We start from the raw sequence: 20,072 nt of genomic DNA on the forward strand, positions 1-20,072 counted from the left end.
GGGACGGCCTTCTCTTCTACATATCACATGACAAGGGACGGCCTAATCTGCTACATATCACAAGACAAGGGACGGCCTTCTCTTCTATATATCACATGACAAGGGACGGCCTTCTCTGCTACATATCACATGACAAGGGACGGCCTAATCTGCTACATATCACATGACAAGGGACGGCCTTCTCTTCTACATATCACGTGACAAGGGACGGCCTTCTCTGCTACATATCACATGACAAGGGACGGCCTAATCTGCTACATATCACATGACAAGGGACGGCCTTCTCTTCTACATATCACATGACAAGGGATGGCCTTCTCTGCTACATATCACATGACAAGGGATGGCCTTCTCTTCTACATATCACATGACAAGGGACGGCCTTCTCTTTTACATATCACATGACAAGGGACGGCCTTCTCTTCTACATATCACATGACAAGGGACGGCCTTCTCTGCTACATATCACATGACAAGGGACGGCCTTCTCTTCTACATATCACATGACAAGGGACGGCCTTCTCTTCTACATATCACATGACAAGGGACGGCCTTCTCTTCTACATATCACATGACAAGGGACGGCCTTCTCTGCTACATATCACATGACAAGGGACGGCCTTCTCTTCTACATATCACATGACAAGGGACGGCCTTCTCTTCTACATATCACATGACAAGGGACGGCCTTCTCTTCTACATATCACATGACAAGGGACGGCCTTCTCTGCTACATATCACATGATAAGGGATGGCCTTCTCTGCTACATATCATATGACAAGAGACGGCCTTCTCTGCTACATATCACATGACAGGGGACGGCCTTCTCTTCTACATATCACATGACAAGGGACGGCCTTCTCTTCTACATATCACATGACAAGGGACGGCCTTCTCTTCTACATATCACATGACAAGGGACGGCCTTCTCTTCTATATATCACATGATAAGGGATGGCCTTCTCTGCTACATATCACATGACAAGGGACGGCCTTCTGTTCTACATATCACATGACAAGGGACGGCCTTCTCTGCTACATATCACATGATAAGGGATGGCCTTCTCTTCTACATATCACATGACAAGGGACGGCCTTCTCTTCTACATATCACATGACAAGGGATGGCCTTCTCTGCTACATATCACATGACAAGGGACGGCCTTCTCTTCTACATATCACATGACAAGGGACGACCTTCTCTGCTACATATCACATGATAAGGGATGGCCTTCTCTGCTACATATCATATGACAAGGGACGGCCTTCTCTTCTACATATCACATGACAAGGGACGGCCTTCTCTTCTACATATCACATGACAAGGGACGGCCTTCACTTCTACATATCACATGACAAGGGACGACCTTCTCTGCTACATATCACATGATAAGGGATGGCCTTCTCTGCTACATATCATATGACAAGGGACGGCCTAATCTGCTACATATCACATGACAAGGGACGGCCTTCTCTTCTACATATCACATGACAAGGGACGGCCTTCTCTTCTACATATCACATGACAAGGGACGGCCTTCTCTTCTACATATCACATGACAAGGGACGGCCTTCTCTTCTACATATCACGTGACAAGGGACGGCCTTCTCTTCTACATATCACATGACAAGGGACGGCCTTCTCTTCTACATATCACATGACAAGGGACGGCCTTCTCTGCTACATATCACATGACAAGGGACGGCCTAATCTGCTACATATCACATGACAAGGGACGGCCTTCTCTTCTACATATCACGTGACAAGGGACGGCCTTCTCTTCTACATATCACATGACAAGGGATGGCCTTCTCTGCTACATATCACATGACAAGGGACGGCCTAATCTGCTACATATCACATGACAAGGGACGGCCTTCTCTGCTACATATCACATGACAAGGGATGACCTTCTCTTCTACATATCACATGACAAGGGACGGCCTTCTCTGCTACATATCACATGACAAGGGACGGCCTTCTCTGCTACATATCACATGACAAGGGACGGCCTTCTCTTCTACATATCACATGACAAGGGACGGCCTTCTCTGCTACATATCACATGACAAGGGACGGCCTTCTCTGCTACATATCACGTGACAAAGGATGGCCTTCTCTGCTACATATCACATGACAAGGGACGGCCTTCTCTTCTACATATCACATGACAAGGGACGGCCTTCTCTTCTACATATCACGTGACAAGGGACGGCCTTCTCTTCTACATATCACATGACAAGGGACGGCCTTCTCTGCTACATATCACATGACAAGGGACGGCCTTCTCTGCTACATATCACATGACAAGGGACGGCCTTCTCTTCTACATATCACATGACAAGGGACGGCCTTCTCTGCTACATATCACATGACAAGGGACGGCCTTCTCTGCTACATATCACGTGACAAAGGATGGCCTTCTCTGCTACATATCACATGACAAGGGACGGCCTTCTCTGCTACATATCACATGACAAGGGACGGCCTTCTCTTCTACATATCACATGACAAGGGACGGCCTTCTCTTCTACATATCACGTGACAAGGGACGGCCTTCTCTGCTACATATCACATGACAAGGGACGGCCTTCTCTTCTACATTTTACCTGACAAGGGACGGCCTTCTCTTCTACATATCACATGACAAGGGACGGCCTTCTCTTCTACATATCACATGACAAGGGACGGCCTTCACTTCTACATATCACATGACAGGGGATGGCCTTCTCTGCTACATATCACATGACAAGGGACGGCCTTCACTTCTACATATCACATGACAAGGGACGGCCTAATCTGCTACATATCACAAGACAAGGGACGGCCTTCTCTTCTACATATCACATGACAAGGGACGGCCTTCTCTGCTACACATCACATGACAAGGGACGGCCTTCTCTGCTACATATCACATGACAAGGGACGGCCTTCTCTTCTACATATCACATGACAAGGGACGGCCTTCTCTTCTACATATCACATGACAAGGGACGGCCTTCTCTTCTACATATCACATGACAAGGGACGGCCTTCTCTGCTACACATCACATGACAAGGGACGGCCTTCTCTGCTACATATCACATGACAAGGGACGGCCTTCTCTTCTACATATCACGTGACAAGGGACGGCCTTCTCTTCTACATATCACATGACAAGGGATGGCCTTCTCTTCTACATATCACATGACAAGGGACGGCCTTCTCTGCTACATATCACATGACAGGGGATGGCCTTCTCTGCTACATATCACATGACAAGGGACGGCCTTCTCTGCTACATATCACATGACAAGGGATGACCTTCTCTTCTACATATCACATGACAAGGGACGGCCTTCTCTTCTACATATCACATGACAAGGGACGGCCTTCTCTTCTACATATCACATGACAAGGGACGGCCTAATCTGCTACATATCACAAGACAAGGGACGGCCTTCTCTTCTATATATCACATGACAAGGGACGGCCTTCTCTGCTACATATCACATGACAAGGGACGGCCTAATCTGCTACATATCACATGACAAGGGACGGCCTTCTCTTCTACATATCACGTGACAAGGGACGGCCTTCTCTGCTACATATCACATGACAAGGGACGGCCTAATCTGCTACATATCACATGACAAGGGACGGCCTTCTCTTCTACATATCACATGACAAGGGACGGCCTTCTCTTCTACATATCACATGACAAGGGACGGCCTTCTCTGCTACATATCACATGACAAGGGACGGCCTTCTCTGCTACATATCACATGACAAGGGACGGCCTTCTCTTCTACATATCACATGACAAGGGACGGCCTTCTCTTCTACATATCACATGACAAGGGACGGCCTTCTCTTCTACATATCACATGACAAGGGACGGCCTTCTCTGCTACATATCACATGATAAGGGACGGCCTAATCTGCTACATATCACATGACAAGGGACGGCCTTCTGTTCTACATATCACATGACAAGGGACGGCCTTCTCTTCTACATATCACATGACAAGGGACGGCCTTCTCTTCTACATATCACATGACAAGGGACGGCCTTCTCTGCTACATATCACATGACAAGGGACGGCCTTCTCTTCTACATATCACATGACAAGGGACGGCCTTCTCTGCTACATATCACATGACAAGGGACGGCCTTCTCTTCTACATATCACATGACAAGGGACGGCCTTCTCTGCTACATATCACATGACAAGGGACGGCCTTCTCTTCTACATATCACATGACAAGGGACGGCCTTCTCTTCTACATATCACATGACAAGGGACGGCCTTCTCTTCTACATATCACATGACAAGGGACGGCCTTCTCTTCTACATATCACATGACAAGGGACGGCCTTCTCTTCTACATATCACATGACAAGGGACGGCCTTCTCTTCTACAGATCACATGACAAGGGACGGCCTTCTCTTCTACATATAACATGACAGGGGACGGCCTTCTCTGCTACATATCACATGACAAGGGACGGCCTTCTCTGCTACATATCACATGACAAGGGACGGCCTTCTCTTCTACATATCACATGACAAGGGACGGCCTTCACTTCTACATATCACATGACAAGGGACGGCCTTCTCTTCTACATATCACATGACAAGGGACGGCCTTCTCTGCTACATATCACATGACAAGGGACGGCCTTCTCTTCTACATATCACATGACAAGGGACGGCCTTCTCTTCTACATATCACATGACAAGGGACGGCCTTCTCTTCTACATATCACATGACAAGGGACGGCCTTCTCTTCTACATATCACATGACAAGGGACGGCCTTCTCTTCTACATATCACATGACAAGGGACGGCCTTCTCTGCTACATATCACATGACAAGGGACGGCCTTCTCTTCTACATATCACATGACAAGGGACGGCCTTCTCTGCTACATATCACATGACAAGGGACAGCCTTCTCTTCTACATATCACATGACAAGGGACGGCCTTCACTTCTACATATCACATGACAAGGGGACAGCCTTCTCTGCTACATATCACATGACAAGGGACGGCCTTCTCTGGTACATATCACATGACAAGGGACGGCCTTCTCTGCTACATATCACATGACAAGGGACGGCCTTCTCTTCTACATATCACATGACAAGGGACGGCCTAATCTGCTACATATCACGTGACAAGGGACGGCCTTCTCTTCTACATATCACATGACAAGGGACGGCCTTCTCTGCTACATATCACATGACAAGGGACGGCCTTCTCTTCTACATATCACATGACAAGGGACGGCCTTCTCTTCTACATATCACATGACAAGGGACGGCCTTCTCTTCTACATATCACATGACAAGGGACGGCCTTCTCTGCTACATATCACATGACAAGGGACGGCCTTCTCTTCTACATATCACATGACAAGGGACGGCCTTCTCTTCTACATATCACATGACAAGGGACGGCCTTCTCTGCTACATATCACATGACAAGGGACGGCCTTCTCTTCTACATATCACATGACAAGGGACGGCCTTCTCTGCTACATATCACATGACAAGGGACGGCCTTCTCTGCTACATATCACATGACAAGGGACGGCCTTCTCTTCTACATATCACATGACAAGGGACGGCCTTCTCTGCTACATATCACATGACAAGGGACGGCCTTCTCTTATACATATCACATGACAAGGGACGGCCTTCTCTTCTACATATCACATGACAAGGGACGGCCTAATCTGCTACATATCACAAGACAAGGGACGGCCTTCTCTGCTACATATCACATGACAAGGGACGGCCTTCTCTGCTACATATCACATGACAAGGGACGGCCTTCTCTTCTACATATCACATGACAAGGGACGGCCTTCTCTGCTACATATCACATGACAAGGGACGGCCTTCTCTTCTACATATCACATGACAAGGGACGGCCTTCTCTGCTACATATCACATGACAAGGGACGGCCTTCTCTGCTACATATCACATGACAAGGGACGGCCTTCTCTTCTACATATCACATGACAAGGGACGGCCTTCTCTGCTACATATCACATGACAAGGGACGGCCTTCTCTTCTACATATCACATGACAAGGGACGGCCTTCTCTTCTACATATCACATGACATGGGACGGCCTTCTCTGCTACATATCACATGACAAGGGACGGCCTTCTCTTCTACATATCACATGACAAGGGACGGCCTTCTCTGCTACATATCACATGACAAGGGACGGCCTTCTCTTCTACATATCACATGACAAGGGACGGCCTAATCTGCTACATATCACATGACAAGGGACGGCCTTCTCTGCTACATATCACATGACAAGGGACGGCCTTCTCTGCTACATATCACATGACAAGGGACGGCCTTCTCTTCTACATATTACATGACAAGGGACGGCCTTCTCTGCTACATATCACATGACAAGGGACGGCCTTCTCTTCTACATATCACATGACAAGGGACGGCCTTCTCTGCTACATATCACATGACAAGGGACGGCCTTCTCTTCTACATATCACATGACAAGGGACGGCCTTCTCTTCTACATATCACATGACAAGGGACGGCCTAATCTGCTACATATCACAAGACAAGGGACGGCCTTCTCTGCTACATATCACATGACAAGGGACGGCCTTCTCTTCTACATATCACATGACAAGGGACGGCCTAATCTGCTACATATCACATGACAAGGGACGGCCTTCTCTGCTACATATCACATGACAAGGGACGGCCTTCTCTGCTACATATCACATGACAAGGGACGGCCTTCTCTTCTACATATCACATGACAAGGGACGGCCTTCTCTGCTACATATCACATGACAAGGGACGGCCTTCTCTTCTACATATCACATGACAAGGGACGGCCTTCTCTGCTACATATCACATGACAAGGGACGGCCTAATCTGCTACATATCACATGACAAGGGACGGCCTTCTCTTCTACATATCACGTGACAAGGGACGGCCTTCTCTTCTACATATCACGTGACAAGGGACGGCCTTCTCTTCTACATATCACATGACAAGGGACGGCCTTCTCTTCTACATATCACGTGGCAAGGGACGGCCTTCTCTTCTACATATCACATGACAAGGGACGGCCTCCTCTGCTACATATCACATGACAAGGGACGGCCTTCTCTTCTACATATCACATGACAAGGGACGGCCTTCTCTGCTACATATCACATGACAAGAGACGGCCTTCTCTGCTACATATCACATGACAAGGGACGGCCTTCTCTTCTACATATCACATGACAAGGGACGGCCTTCTCTGCTACATATCACATGATAAGGGACGGCCTTCTCTTCTACATATCACATGACAAGGGACGGCCTTCTCTTCTACATATCACATGACAAGGGACGGCCTTCTCTGCTACATATCACATGACAAGGGACGGCCTTCTGTTCTACATATCACATGACAAGGGATGGCCTTCTCTTCTACATATCACATGACAAGGGACGGCCTTCTCTGCTACATATCACATGACAAGGGACGGCCTTCTCTTCTACATATCACATGACAAGGGACGGCCTTCTCTGCTACATATCACATGACAAGGGACGGCCTTCTCTTCTACATATCACATGACATGGGACGGCCTTCTCTGCTACATATCACATGACAAGGGACGGCCTTCTCTTCTACATATCACATGACAAGGGACGGCCTTCTCTTCTACATATCACATGACAAGGGACGGCCTTCTCTTCTACATATCACATGACAAGGGACGGCCTTCTCTTCTACATATCACATGACAAGGGACGGCCTTCTCTTCTACATATCACATGACAAGGGACGGCCTTCTCTTCTACAGATCACATGACAAGGGACGGCCTTCTCTTCTACATATAACATGACAAGGGACGGCCTTCTCTGCTACATATCACATGACAAGGGACGGCCTTCACTTCTACATATCACATGACAAGGGACGGCCTTCTCTGCTACATATCACATGACAAGGGACGGCCTTCACTTCTACATATCACATGACAAGGGACAGCCTTCTCTGCTACATATCACATGACAAGGGACGGCCTTCACTTCTACATATCACATGACAAGGGACAGCCTTCTCTTCTACATATCACATGACAAGGGACGGCCTTCTCTGCTACATATCACATGACAAGGGACGGCCTTCACTTCTACATATCACATGACAAGGGACAGCCTTCTCTTCTACATATCACATGACAAGGGACGGCCTTCTCTTCTACATATCACATGACAAGGGACGGCCTTCTCTTCTACAGATCACATGACAAGGGACGGCCTTCTCTTCTACATATAACATGACAAGGGATGGCCTTCTCTGCTACATATCACATGACAAGGGACGGCCTTCACTTCTACATATCACATGACAAGGGACGGCCTTCTCTTCTACATATCACATGACAAGGGACGGCCTTCTCTGCTACATATCACATGACAAGGGACGGCCTTCTCTGCTACATATCACATGACAAGGGACGGCCTTCTCTTCTACATATCACATGACAAGGGACGGCCTTCTCTGCTACATATCACATGACAAGGGACAGCCTTCTCTTCTACATATCACATGACAAGGGACGGCCTTCTCTTCTACATATAACATGACAGGGGACGGCCTTCTCTTCTACATATCACATGACAAGGGGACAGCCTTCTCTGCTACATATCACATGACAAGGGACGGCCTTCACTTCTACATATCACATGACAAGGGGACAGCCTTCTCTGCTACATATCACATGACAAGGGACGGCCTTCTCTGCTACATATCACATGACAAGGGACGGCCTTCTCTGCTACATATCACATGACAAGGGACGGCCTTCACTTCTACATATCACATGACAAGGGACGGCCTTCTCTTCTACATATCACATGACAAGGGACAGCCTTCTCTTCTACATATCACATGACAAGGGACGGCCTTCTCTTCTACATATCGCATGACAAGGGACGGCCTTCTCTTCTACGTATCGCATGACAAGGGACGGCCTTCTCTGCTACATATCACATGACAAGGGACGGCCTTCTCTGCTACATATCGCATGACAAGGGACGGCCTTCTCTTCTACATATCACATGACAAGGCACGGCCTTCTCTTCTACATATCGCATGACAAGGGACGGCCTTCTCTGCTACATATCACATGACAAGGGACGGCCTTCTCTGCTACATATCACATGACAAGGGACGGCCTTCACTTCTACATATCACATGACAGGGGATGGCCTTCTCTGCTACATATCACATGACAAGGGACGGCCTTCTCTTCTACATATCACATGACAAGGGACGGCCTTCTCTGCTACATATCACATGACAAGGGACGGCCTTCACTTCTACATATCACATGACAAGGGACGGCCTTCTCTTCTACATATCACATGACAAGGGACAGCCTTCTCTTCTACATATCACATGACAAGGGACAGCCTTCTCTTCTACATATCACATGACAAGGGACGGCCTTCTCTGCTACATATCACATGACAAGGGACGGCCTTCACTTCTACATATCACATGACAAGGGACGGCCTTCTCTTCTACATATCACATGACAAGGGACGGCCTTCACTTCTACATATCACATGACAAGGGACGGCCTTCTCTGCTACATATCACATGACAAGGGACGGCCTTCACTTCTACATATCACATGACAAGGGACGGCCTTCACTTCTACATATCACATGACAAGGGACGGCCTTCTCTTCTACATATCACATGACAAGGGACGGCCTTCTGTGCTACATATCACATGACAAGGGACGGCCTTCACTTCTACATATCACATGACAAGGGATGGCCTTCTCTTCTACATATAACATGACAAGGGACGGCCTTCTCTGCTACATATCACATGACAAGGGACGGCCTTCTCTTCTACATATCACATGACAAGGGACGGCCTAATCTGCTACATATCACAAGACAAGGGACGGCCTTCTCTTCTACATATCACATGACAAGGGACGGCCTTCTCTGCTACATATCACATGACAAGGGACGGCCTTCTGTTCTACATATCACATGACAAGGGACGGCCTTCTCTTCTACATATCACATGACAAGGGACGGCCTTCTCTTCTACAGATCACATGACAAGGGACGGCCTTCTCTTCTACATATCACATGACAAGGGACGTCCTTCTCTTCTACATATCACATGACAAGGGACGGCCTTCTCTGCTACATATCACATGACAAGGGACGGCCTTCACTTCTACATATCACATGACAGGGGATGGCCTTCTCTGCTACATATCACATGACAAGGGACGGCCTTCTCTGCTACATATCACATGACAAGGGACGGCCTTCACTTCTACATATCACATGACAAGGGACGGCCTTCTCTTCTACATATAACATGACAAGGGACGGCCTTCTCTTCTACATATCACATGACAAGGGACGGCCTTCTCTTCTACATATCACATGACAAGGGATGACCTTCTCTTCTACATATCACATGACAAGGGACGGCCTTCTCTGCTACATATCACATGACAAGGGACGGCCTTCACTTCTACATATCACATGACAAGGGACGGCCTTCTCTTCTACATATAACATGACAAGGGACGGCCTTCTCTTCTACATATCACATGACAAGGGACGGCCTTCTCTTCTACATATCACATGACAAGGGACGGCCTTCTCTTCTACATATCACATGACAAGGGACGGCCTTCTCTTCTACATATCACATGACAAGGGACGGCCTTCACTTCTACATATCACATGACAAGGGACGACCTTCTCTGCTACATATCACATGACAAGGGACGGCCTTCACTTCTACATATCACATGACAAGGGACGGCCTTCACTTCTACATATCACATGACAGGGGACGGCCTTCTCTTCTACATATCACATGACAAGGGACGGCCTTCTCTTCTACATATCACATGACAAGGGACGGCCTTCTCTTCTACATATCACATGACAAGGGACGGCCTTCTCTGCTACATATCACATGACAAGGGACGACCTTCTCTTCTACATATCACATGTCCGGAGAAGCTCACTCTCCAGCAGTCAGGAGACATTGATATTTTTCATGCTGCAGTATTTGTGTAATACTATGTACAGTGTGGACCTCTGTGGAGGACCTGATGGAGGCCTCTGGTGGGTTCTGTAGGGTGTATAATTCTCCTGTATGGTAATAACACTCCTTTATGGGGGTCTCTGGTGGGTTCTGTAGGGTGTATAATTCTCCTGTATGATAATAATACTCTTTATGGGGGTCTCTGGTGGGTTCTGTAGGGTGTATGGATTTCCTCTATGATAATAATACTCTTTATGGGGGTCTCTGGTGGGTTCTGTAGGGTGTATAATTCTCCTGTATGGTAATAACACTCCTTTATGGGGGTCTCTGGTGGGTTCTGTAGGGTGTATGGATTTCCTGTATGATAATAATACTCTTTATGGGGGTCTCTGGTGGGTTCTGTAGGGTGTATGGATTTCCTCTATGATAATAACACTCCTTTATGGGGGTCTCTGGTGGGTTCTGTAGGGTGTATGGATTTCCTGTATGGTAATAACACTCCTTTATGGAGGTCTCTGGTGGGTTCTGTAGGGTGTATGGATTTCCTGTATGATAATAATACTCTTTATGGGGGTCTCTGGTAGGTTCTGTAGGGTGTATGGATTTCCTGTATGATAATAATACTCTTTATGGGGGTCTCTGGTGGGTTCTGTAGGGTGTATGGATTTCCTGTATGATAATAATATTCTTTATGGGGGTCTCTGGTGGGTTCTGTAGGGTGTATGGATTTCCTGTATGATAATAATACTCTTTATGGGGGTCTCTGGTGGGTTCTGTAGGGTGTATGGATTTCCTCTATGATAATAACACTCCTTTATGGGGGTCTCTGGTGGGTTCTGTAGGGTGTATGGATTTCCTGTATGATAATAATACTCTTTATGGGGGTCTCTGGTGGGTTCTGTAGGGTGTATGGATTTCCTCTATGATAATAACACTCCTTTATGGAGGTCTCTGGTGGGTTCTGTAGGGTGTATGGATTTCCTCTATGATAATAATACTCTTTATGGGGGTCTCTGGTAGGTTCTGTAGGGTGTATGGATTTCCTGTATGATAATAATACTCTTTATGAAGGTCTCTGGTGGGTTCTGTAGAGTTTATGAATCTCTTGTATGGCGATAACATTTTCTGTTTTCTGGAAGGGCGAATCTGGCTGGATAATGTCATCTGCTCTGGAAGTGAGAAGAGTATTGCAGACTGTAGTTCCCGGGGATGGGGGAGCACTGATTGCACCCATGAGGAAGATGCCGGAGTCATCTGCAAGGATGAAAGGATTCCAGGATATGTCGAGCCCAACACTATTGAGGTAAGAAACAGAGACAAATGAAATCGTCATCTACCCTCCCCGGGGGTTGTCAATATGGCGACAGACAGAGGGTAACTATGACACATGACATGTGCTCCTCCCACTGAAGGGTGACACAGAAATTGGGAAACGATGAGACCTGACGCAAGCTCCTCCCATTGAGGGATGAGACATACAGAGGGCAGCTATGAGATTTGACATATACCCCTCCCATTGATGGGTGAGAAAGACAGAGGGTACCTGTGAGACATGACATAAGCTCCTTCCATTGAAGGGTGACACAAATAGCAGCTATTACACCTCTAATATGCCCCTCCCATAGTGGGGTGACAGATATAGAAGACCTGGCATATCTCATAGGGTGAGGCCCATACGAGCTGACATGTAGCATATGAAGGTGACCCTGTGTTGTTGCAGACAGAGCAGAGACAGGTGGAAGAGGTGCGTCTGAGGCCGGTGATCTCAAGTGCCAAGAACAGACTTCCCATCCATGAGGGGATACTGGAGATCAAATACCGGGACACCTGGGAACAGGTGTGTGACGTGGGCTGGACTCCGGCAAATAGTCTCGTGGTCTGTGGAATGCTGGGCTTCCCATCCGAGAAGAAATTCAACAAAAACTTCTACAAGTAAGATCTACATGAGTGATGGAGGCTTTGTAGAGGGGGGAGAGAGGAACACGATCAGATGTCTAGTCCTAGTGTCTAATATCAATGTATGTGCCATAGTTCCCATCCTAGAATAACAGAAGAAGAGGGGATGAAGGGCAATGTGATCCTAGACATCTTCATTGTCTGAGGTTTAAAGTGATAGAGAATAGGGGTAGAGGGGCGAGGTCCATGGGGAGATCACAGAGATGTGAAATCTGGATAGACAAGAGATAGGGGGGGGGGGGTGGGTCACAGAGATGGAGGATCTGGATGTATAGAGATGGGAGAGGTCACAGAGATGGAGGTTCTGGATGTATAGAGATAGGAGATGGGGGGGGGGTCACAGAGATGGTGATGGGAAGGTCATAGAGATGGGGGAGGTCACAGAGAGGGAGGATCTGGATGTATGGAGATGGGGGGGGGGTCACAGAGATGGGGGAGGTCACAGAGATGGGGTTGGTCACAGAGATGGAGGATCTGGATGTATAGAGATGGGGGGGGTCACAGAGATGGAGGATCTGGATGTATAGAGATGGGAGATGGGGGGGGGGGGGGGAGGTCACAGAGATGGAGGATCTGGATGTATAGAGATGGGAAGGTCATAGAGATGGGGGGGTCACAGAGATGGAGGATCTGGATGTATAGAGATGGGAAGGTCATAGAGATGGGGGAGGTCACAGAGATGGAGGATCTGGATGTATAGAGATGGGAAGGTCATAGAGATGGGGGGGGTCACAGAGATGGAGGATCTGGATGTATAGAGATGGGAAGGTCATAGAGATGGGGGGGTCACAGAGATGGAGGATCTGGATGTATAGAGATGGGGGAGGTCACAGAGAGGGAGGATCTGGATGTATAGAGATAAGAAGGTCATAGAGATGGGGGAGGTCACAGAGATGGAGGATCTGGATGTATAGAGATGGGAAGGTCATAGAGATGGGGGAGGTCACAGAGAGGGAGGATCTGGATGTATAGAGATGAGGGGGGGGGGCACAGAGATGGTGATGGGAAGGTCATAGAGATGGGGTTGGTCACAGAGATGGAGGATCTGGATGTATAGAGATGGGGGGGGTCACAGAGAGGGAGGATCTGGATGTATAGAGATGGGGGGGGTCACAGAGAGGGAGGATCTGGATGTATAGAGATGGGAAGGTCATAGAGATGGGGGAGGTCACAGAGATGGAGGATCTGGATGTATAGAGATGGGGGGGGTCACAGAGATGGAGGATCTGGATGTATAGAGATGGGGGGGGGTCACAGAGATGGAGGATCTGGATGTATAGAGATGGGAAGGTCATAGAGATGGGGGAGGTCACAGAGATGGAGGATCTGGATGTATAGAGATGGGAAGGTCATAGAGATGGGGGAGGTCACAGAGATGGTGATGGGAAGGTCATAGAGATGGGGTTGGTCACAGAGATGGAGGATCTGGATGTATAGAGATGGGGGGGGTCACAGAGAGGGAGGATCTGGATGTATAGAGATGGGAAGGTCATAGAGATGGGGGAGGTCACAGAGATGGAGGATCTGGATGTATAGAGATGGGGGGGGTCACAGAGATGGAGGATCTGGATGTATAGAGATGGGGGGGGGTCACAGAGATGGAGGATCTGGATGTATAGAGATGGGAAGGTCATAGAGATGGGGGAGGTCACAGAGATGGAGGATCTGGATGTATAGAGATGGGAAGGTCATAGAGATGGGGGAGGTCACAGAGATGGAGGATCTGGATGTATAGAGATGGGAAGGTCATAGAGATGGGGGAGGTCACAGAGAGGGAGGATCTGGATGTATAGAGATGGGGGGGGGGTCACAGAGAGGGAGGATCTGGATGTATAGAGATGGGGGGGGTCACAGAGAGGGAGGATCTGGATGTATAGAGATGGGAAGGTCATAGAGATGGGGGAGGTCACAGAGATGGAGGATCTGGATGTATAGAGATGGGGGGGGGGTCACAGAGATGGAGGATCTGGATGTATAGAGATGGGAAGGTCATAGAGATGGGGGAGGTCACAGAGATGGTGATGGGAAGGTCATAGAGATGGGGTTGGTCACAGAGATGGAGGATCTGGATGTATAGAGATGGGGGGGGTCACAGAGAGGGAGGATCTGGATGTATAGAGATGGGAAGGTCATAGAGATGGGGGAGGTCACAGAGATGGAGGATCTGGATGTATAGAGATGGGGGGGGTCACAGAGATGGAGGATCTGGATGTATAGAGATGGGGGGGGGTCACAGAGATGGAGGATCTGGATGTATAGAGATGGGAAGGTCATAGAGATGGGGGAGGTCACAGAGATGGAGGATCTGGATGTATAGAGATGGGAAGGTCATAGAGATGGGGGAGGTCACAGAGATGGAGGATCTGGATGTATAGAGATGGGAAGGTCATAGAGATGGGGGAGGTCACAGAGATGGAGGATCTGGATGTATAGAGATGGGGGGGGGGTCACAGAGAGGGAGGATCTGGATGTATAGAGATGGGGGGGGGTCACAGAGATGGAGGATCTGGATGTATAGAGATGGGGGGGGTCACAGAGAGGGAGGATCTGGATGTATAGAGATGGGAGATGGGGGGGGGGGGGTCACAGAGATGGAGGACCTGGATGTATAGAGATGGGGGGGGGGTCACAGAGATGGAGGATCTGGATGTATAGAGATGGGGGGGGGTCACAGAGAGGGAGGATCTGGATGTATAGAGATGGGAAGGTCATAGAGATGGGGGAGGTCACAGAGATGGAGGATCTGGATGTATAGAGATGGGGGGGGTCACAGAGATGGAGGATCTGGATGTATAGAGATGGGGGGGGGTCACAGAGATGGAGGATCTGGATGTATAGAGATGGGAAGGTCATAGAGATGGGGGAGGTCACAGAGATGGAGGATCTGGATGTATAGAGATGGGGGGGGTCACAGAGATGGAGGATCTGGATGTATAGAGATGGGGGGGGGTCACAGAGATGGAGGATCTGGATGTATAGAGATGGGAAGGTCATAGAGATGGGGGAGGTCACAGAGATGGAGGATCTGGATGTATAGAGATGGGAAGGTCATAGAGATGGGGGAGGTCACAGAGAGGGAGGATCTGGATGTATAGAGATGGGGGGGGGGTCACAGAGAGGGAGGATCTGGATGTATAGAGATGGGGGGGGGGGTCACAGAGAGGGAGGATCTGGATGTATAGAGATGCGGTTGGTCACAGAGAGGGAGGATCTGGATGTATAGAGATGGGGGGTCACAGAGATGGTGATGGGAAGGTCATAGAGATGGGGGAGGTCATAAAGATGGTGGACCTGGAGAGATGGAGATGGGAGAGATCATAGATAAGGGGATCTAGATAGACGGGGTAGATCATAGAGATTGAGGATCTGGAAAGATAAGGATGGGGGAGGTCACTAAGATTTGAGATGAGAATTGGGGGAGGGGTAACAAGGATAATTGAAGTGGAGAAACAGAGGTGATGACATTGTGTGTGTGACGTCTTGTGATTTTCTATGTGGAGAAGATGGAAGTCACTCAGATTTGGTGTTCGGAGAGGTGGAACCCCAGAAGAGTAGATCTTCTCCAAGTCTATGAAATGTGGGCGAGGCTCTTCCTCGCTCTTCCTCATTCTTCCTCGCTCTTCCTCGCTCTTCCTCGCTCTTCCTCGCTCTTCCTCGCTCTTCTGGGTGTAATCTTTGTTTGGTTGGACATTTGCAGCATTCAGGTTGATGGCAGATTGTAGCTCCTATAAATCACCCAGAGCTGTGCCATCGTTTTCCATTGAGGGGGCTTCCTTCTATGGTCTTCTGGGTCTGATTGTACAGACATTGCATTGTGTGTGACCCTTCCGGCTCTGATTGTGGTGTTTTTGGTGTGACTACAGTATGTGTTGAAGTTTAAGTTCCTGTAAGTTCCCCACTGCTAAAAGTTGGTGGTAATTGCCATGAAAGCCTAAACCTCATTTCCTCCAGAGTATGTCAAGGCAAAAAAAAAACATCCTTAGTTCATCTCCGGAACACACAGATATTTTATCCCTCCAAACATGATACAAGTACAGAAAATAACTGTTGATGTGCCAGAACTATAGTGAGTCCCTACCCTCCTCTACCACCGGATTCCTAAGCACATGGTGTAAGCCCTGCCTACTTCATTTCTGATGCATTACAAAGAACACAGAACCCCCTAGCCTGGCAGGATCAACAGGTATTTTTTGTACCTTTTGAACAAATATAATAAAACACATTCAATGGAACATTTAGCAGACCAGAAGGTAGCAGATACCAGAAGTTCATTGTTGGAGCCTACGGTACATAGACTTTCAGTGCACTGCAGATATTCTTATGTGTTTTGCTGGCATAGCCGGTGTGTATTTCCGCCTTCCTCCTGGTTATCCTTGGATTGTTGGTTCTGTAGGCCATCCCTGGCTTCCTCTCCAATGGGTTTTCTGGACTGACTTGCTTTGTTTTCTCCTTCAGGACTATCTGCCATGGAGTAGTTGGGGAAATCTAGTGTTGCCACGACAGTCTTTGCTGATCACAATATGAATTCTGTATTTATTAGAAATGAATGAATGAAATGAATGAATGAAATGTGCCGTATTACTGCACGCCTGATCTACAGGAGACAAGAGCAGTGGTGTAGTGGACACCTACCTCATCAGAGTCCTATCTGGATTAGATGAAGAGGGGTTTTCTAAAGGACTAATGAACACCGAGCACAAGATCCAGAACCTCATCTGAGCCTTATCTAGAATAGAAGGAGAGGGGGGGGGGTTTGAAGGACTGGTGGACACCCAACACAGGCTCTAGAGCATCATGTGAACCTAATCTAGAGTAGACAAGCAGGGGGTTCTCAGAGCTAGTGGACACACAAGTCTTAGACCCTCATCTGAGTCTTATCTGGAGTAGATGGGGGAGGGGGTTCTCTAAAGGCCTAGTGGACACCTAGCACAAGATCTAAAACCTCATCTAACTTGTATATGGATTAGAAGGGAGAGGGTTCTTTGGTGAGCTTTGGTGTCCACTAGCTCTTCCGAGGAGTAGACAGGTAGGGCGTCCTCTGAAGGACTAGTGGATACCGAGCACAGGCTCTTGGCCTCATTTGAGTCTTATCTGGAGAAGACGGGGGAGGGGGAGGGGGTTCTCTGAAGCACAAGCTCCAGGCCTATCTTATCTGGAGTTGAAGGGGGAGGAGGTTCTTTGAAGGACTAGTGGGCACCTAGGACAAGCTCCAGGCCTATCTTATCTGGAGTAGAGGGGGGAGGAGGTTCTTTGAAGGACTAGTGGGCACCTAGGAAAGCTCCAGGCCTATCGTATCTGGAGTTGAAGGGGAAGGGTTCTTTGAAGGACTAGTGGGCACCTAGGACAAGCTCCAGGCCTATCTTATCTGGAGTAGAGGGGGGAGGAGGTTCTTTGAAGGACTAGTGGGCACCTAGGACAAGCTCCAGGCCTATCTTATCTGGAGTAGAAGGGGGGAGGAGGTTCTTTGAAGGACTAGTGGGCACCTAGGAAAGCTCCAGGCCTATCTTATCTGGAGTTGAAGGGGGAGGAGGTTCTTTGAAGGACTGGTGGGCACCTAGGACAAGCTCCAGGCCTATCTTATCTGGAGTAGAGGGGGGAGGAGGTTCTTTGAAGGACTAGTGGGCACCTAGGAAAGCTCCAGGCCTATCTTATCTGGAGTAGAAGGGGGAGGAGGTTCTTTGAAGGACTAGTGGGCACCTAGGAAAGCTCCAGGCCTATCTTATCTGGAGTAGAGGGGGGAGGAGGTTCTTTGAAGGACTGGTGGGCACCTAGGACAAGCTCCAGGCCTATCTTATCTGGAGTAGAGGGGGGAGGAGGTTCTTTGAAGGACTAGTGGGCACCTAGGAAAGCTCCAGGCCTATCTTATCTGGAGTAGAGGGGGGAGGAGGTTCTTTGAAGGACTGGTGGGCACCTAGGACAAGCTCCAGGCCTATCTTATCTGGAGTAGAGGGGGGAGGAGGTTCTTTGAAGGACTAGTGGACACCTAGGACAAGCTCCAGGCCTATCTTATCTGGAGTAGAGGGGGGGGGGGGGGGTTCTTTGAAGGACTGGTGGGCACCTAGGACAAGCTCCAGGCCTATCTTATCTGGAGTAGAAGGGGGAGGAGGTTCTTTGAAGGACTAGTGGGCACCTAGAACAAGCTCCAGGCCAATGTGTCTTCCAGTGTCTTACATGCTTCTCATTCTCACATTTTTTCAGAGAAGTAAAAACATCGGCCAACAAAAAACGTTCCACCAAGGTGACGAGCGCAGCCCGCAGGTAACGGCGCAGTTTATTTAGGGTCAGAGACTAAATAAACTCCCCGTATTCTGGACTAACAGTCCTAATATCTCCTAAAGTCTCAATTCACCCCAAAACTGGTAATCTTGTGTCCCCAATGCTTCTCTAACATGGAAATCCCATCACTTTCTACACACTAATCCCACTGTATGGATTCTATAGGTGAAATCCATAGAACTGCGTCTGCTGGCCCCACATATCAGGGTTGCTCCCGTTATGGAGGAATCTGTCCCTGAAATGAGGAACGGCCTTTATAGGGATTGTGTCAGGCAGAGTTCATGGTGAGGAGTCCAGTGCCAGCAGTGAATGGGAAGTAGATGGGCAGTCTGTGGCCACATGGGCTCCTGTGGTCTCTTCTCTCCATCTCAAGAAATCCTCACCAATACCCCCCACACAGTCCATTATGGGACCAATTTATCAGTATGATTGTCTTTTGGATTGGGCGGAGCCTAGGAGAAGATGACATCATTTCACCCTCTTGTCTGGGTTTTGGCTCCTTGCACCCACCCCCTTCTTCTGTTACATTAGAATAGAGGCTAGAGCAGTGATGGCTAACCTTGGCACCCCAGATGTTTTGGAACTACATTTCCCATGATATTAATGCACTCTGCAGTGTACTGGAGCATCATGGGAAATGTAGTTTCAAAGCATCTGGGGTGCCAAGGTTCGCCATCACTGGGCTAGAGCATCTCTTCTCACATTTTATTGGTTGGCATCTCTCAGTAATTGGCATAGCACTCCAGCCCCACCCCC

The 20,072-nt window shown here is 48.5% G+C and overlaps 1 protein-coding gene across 11 annotated transcripts in view; it reads left to right on the forward strand.

Annotated features, from left to right (window-relative positions):
• The window catches only part of LOXL3 (lysyl oxidase like 3), a 105,665-nt gene that overhangs the window by 26,581 nt on the left and 59,012 nt on the right, over window positions 1-20,072 (forward strand). For 6 of the 11 annotated variants that reach the window (XM_077478248.1, XM_077478254.1, XM_077478251.1 and 3 more), the window contains 3 exons: window positions 12,224-12,387; window positions 12,805-13,016; window positions 19,239-19,298. In XM_077478248.1, the coding sequence (XP_077334374.1) occupies window positions 12,224-12,387; window positions 12,805-13,016; window positions 19,239-19,298 (436 nt within the window). The remainder of the gene's footprint in view (window positions 1-12,223; window positions 12,388-12,804; window positions 13,017-19,238; window positions 19,299-20,072) is intronic. The other 5 variants (XM_077478249.1, XM_077478253.1, XM_077478252.1 and 2 more) reach the window with 1 other exon arrangement.

Source organism: Lithobates pipiens, unplaced genomic scaffold (assembly GCF_037356315.1).
Source record: "Lithobates pipiens isolate NorthernLeopardFrog02 unplaced genomic scaffold, aLitPip1_a1.2 Scaffold_13, whole genome shotgun sequence".
Lineage (NCBI taxonomy): Eukaryota > Metazoa > Chordata > Amphibia > Anura > Ranidae > Lithobates > Lithobates pipiens.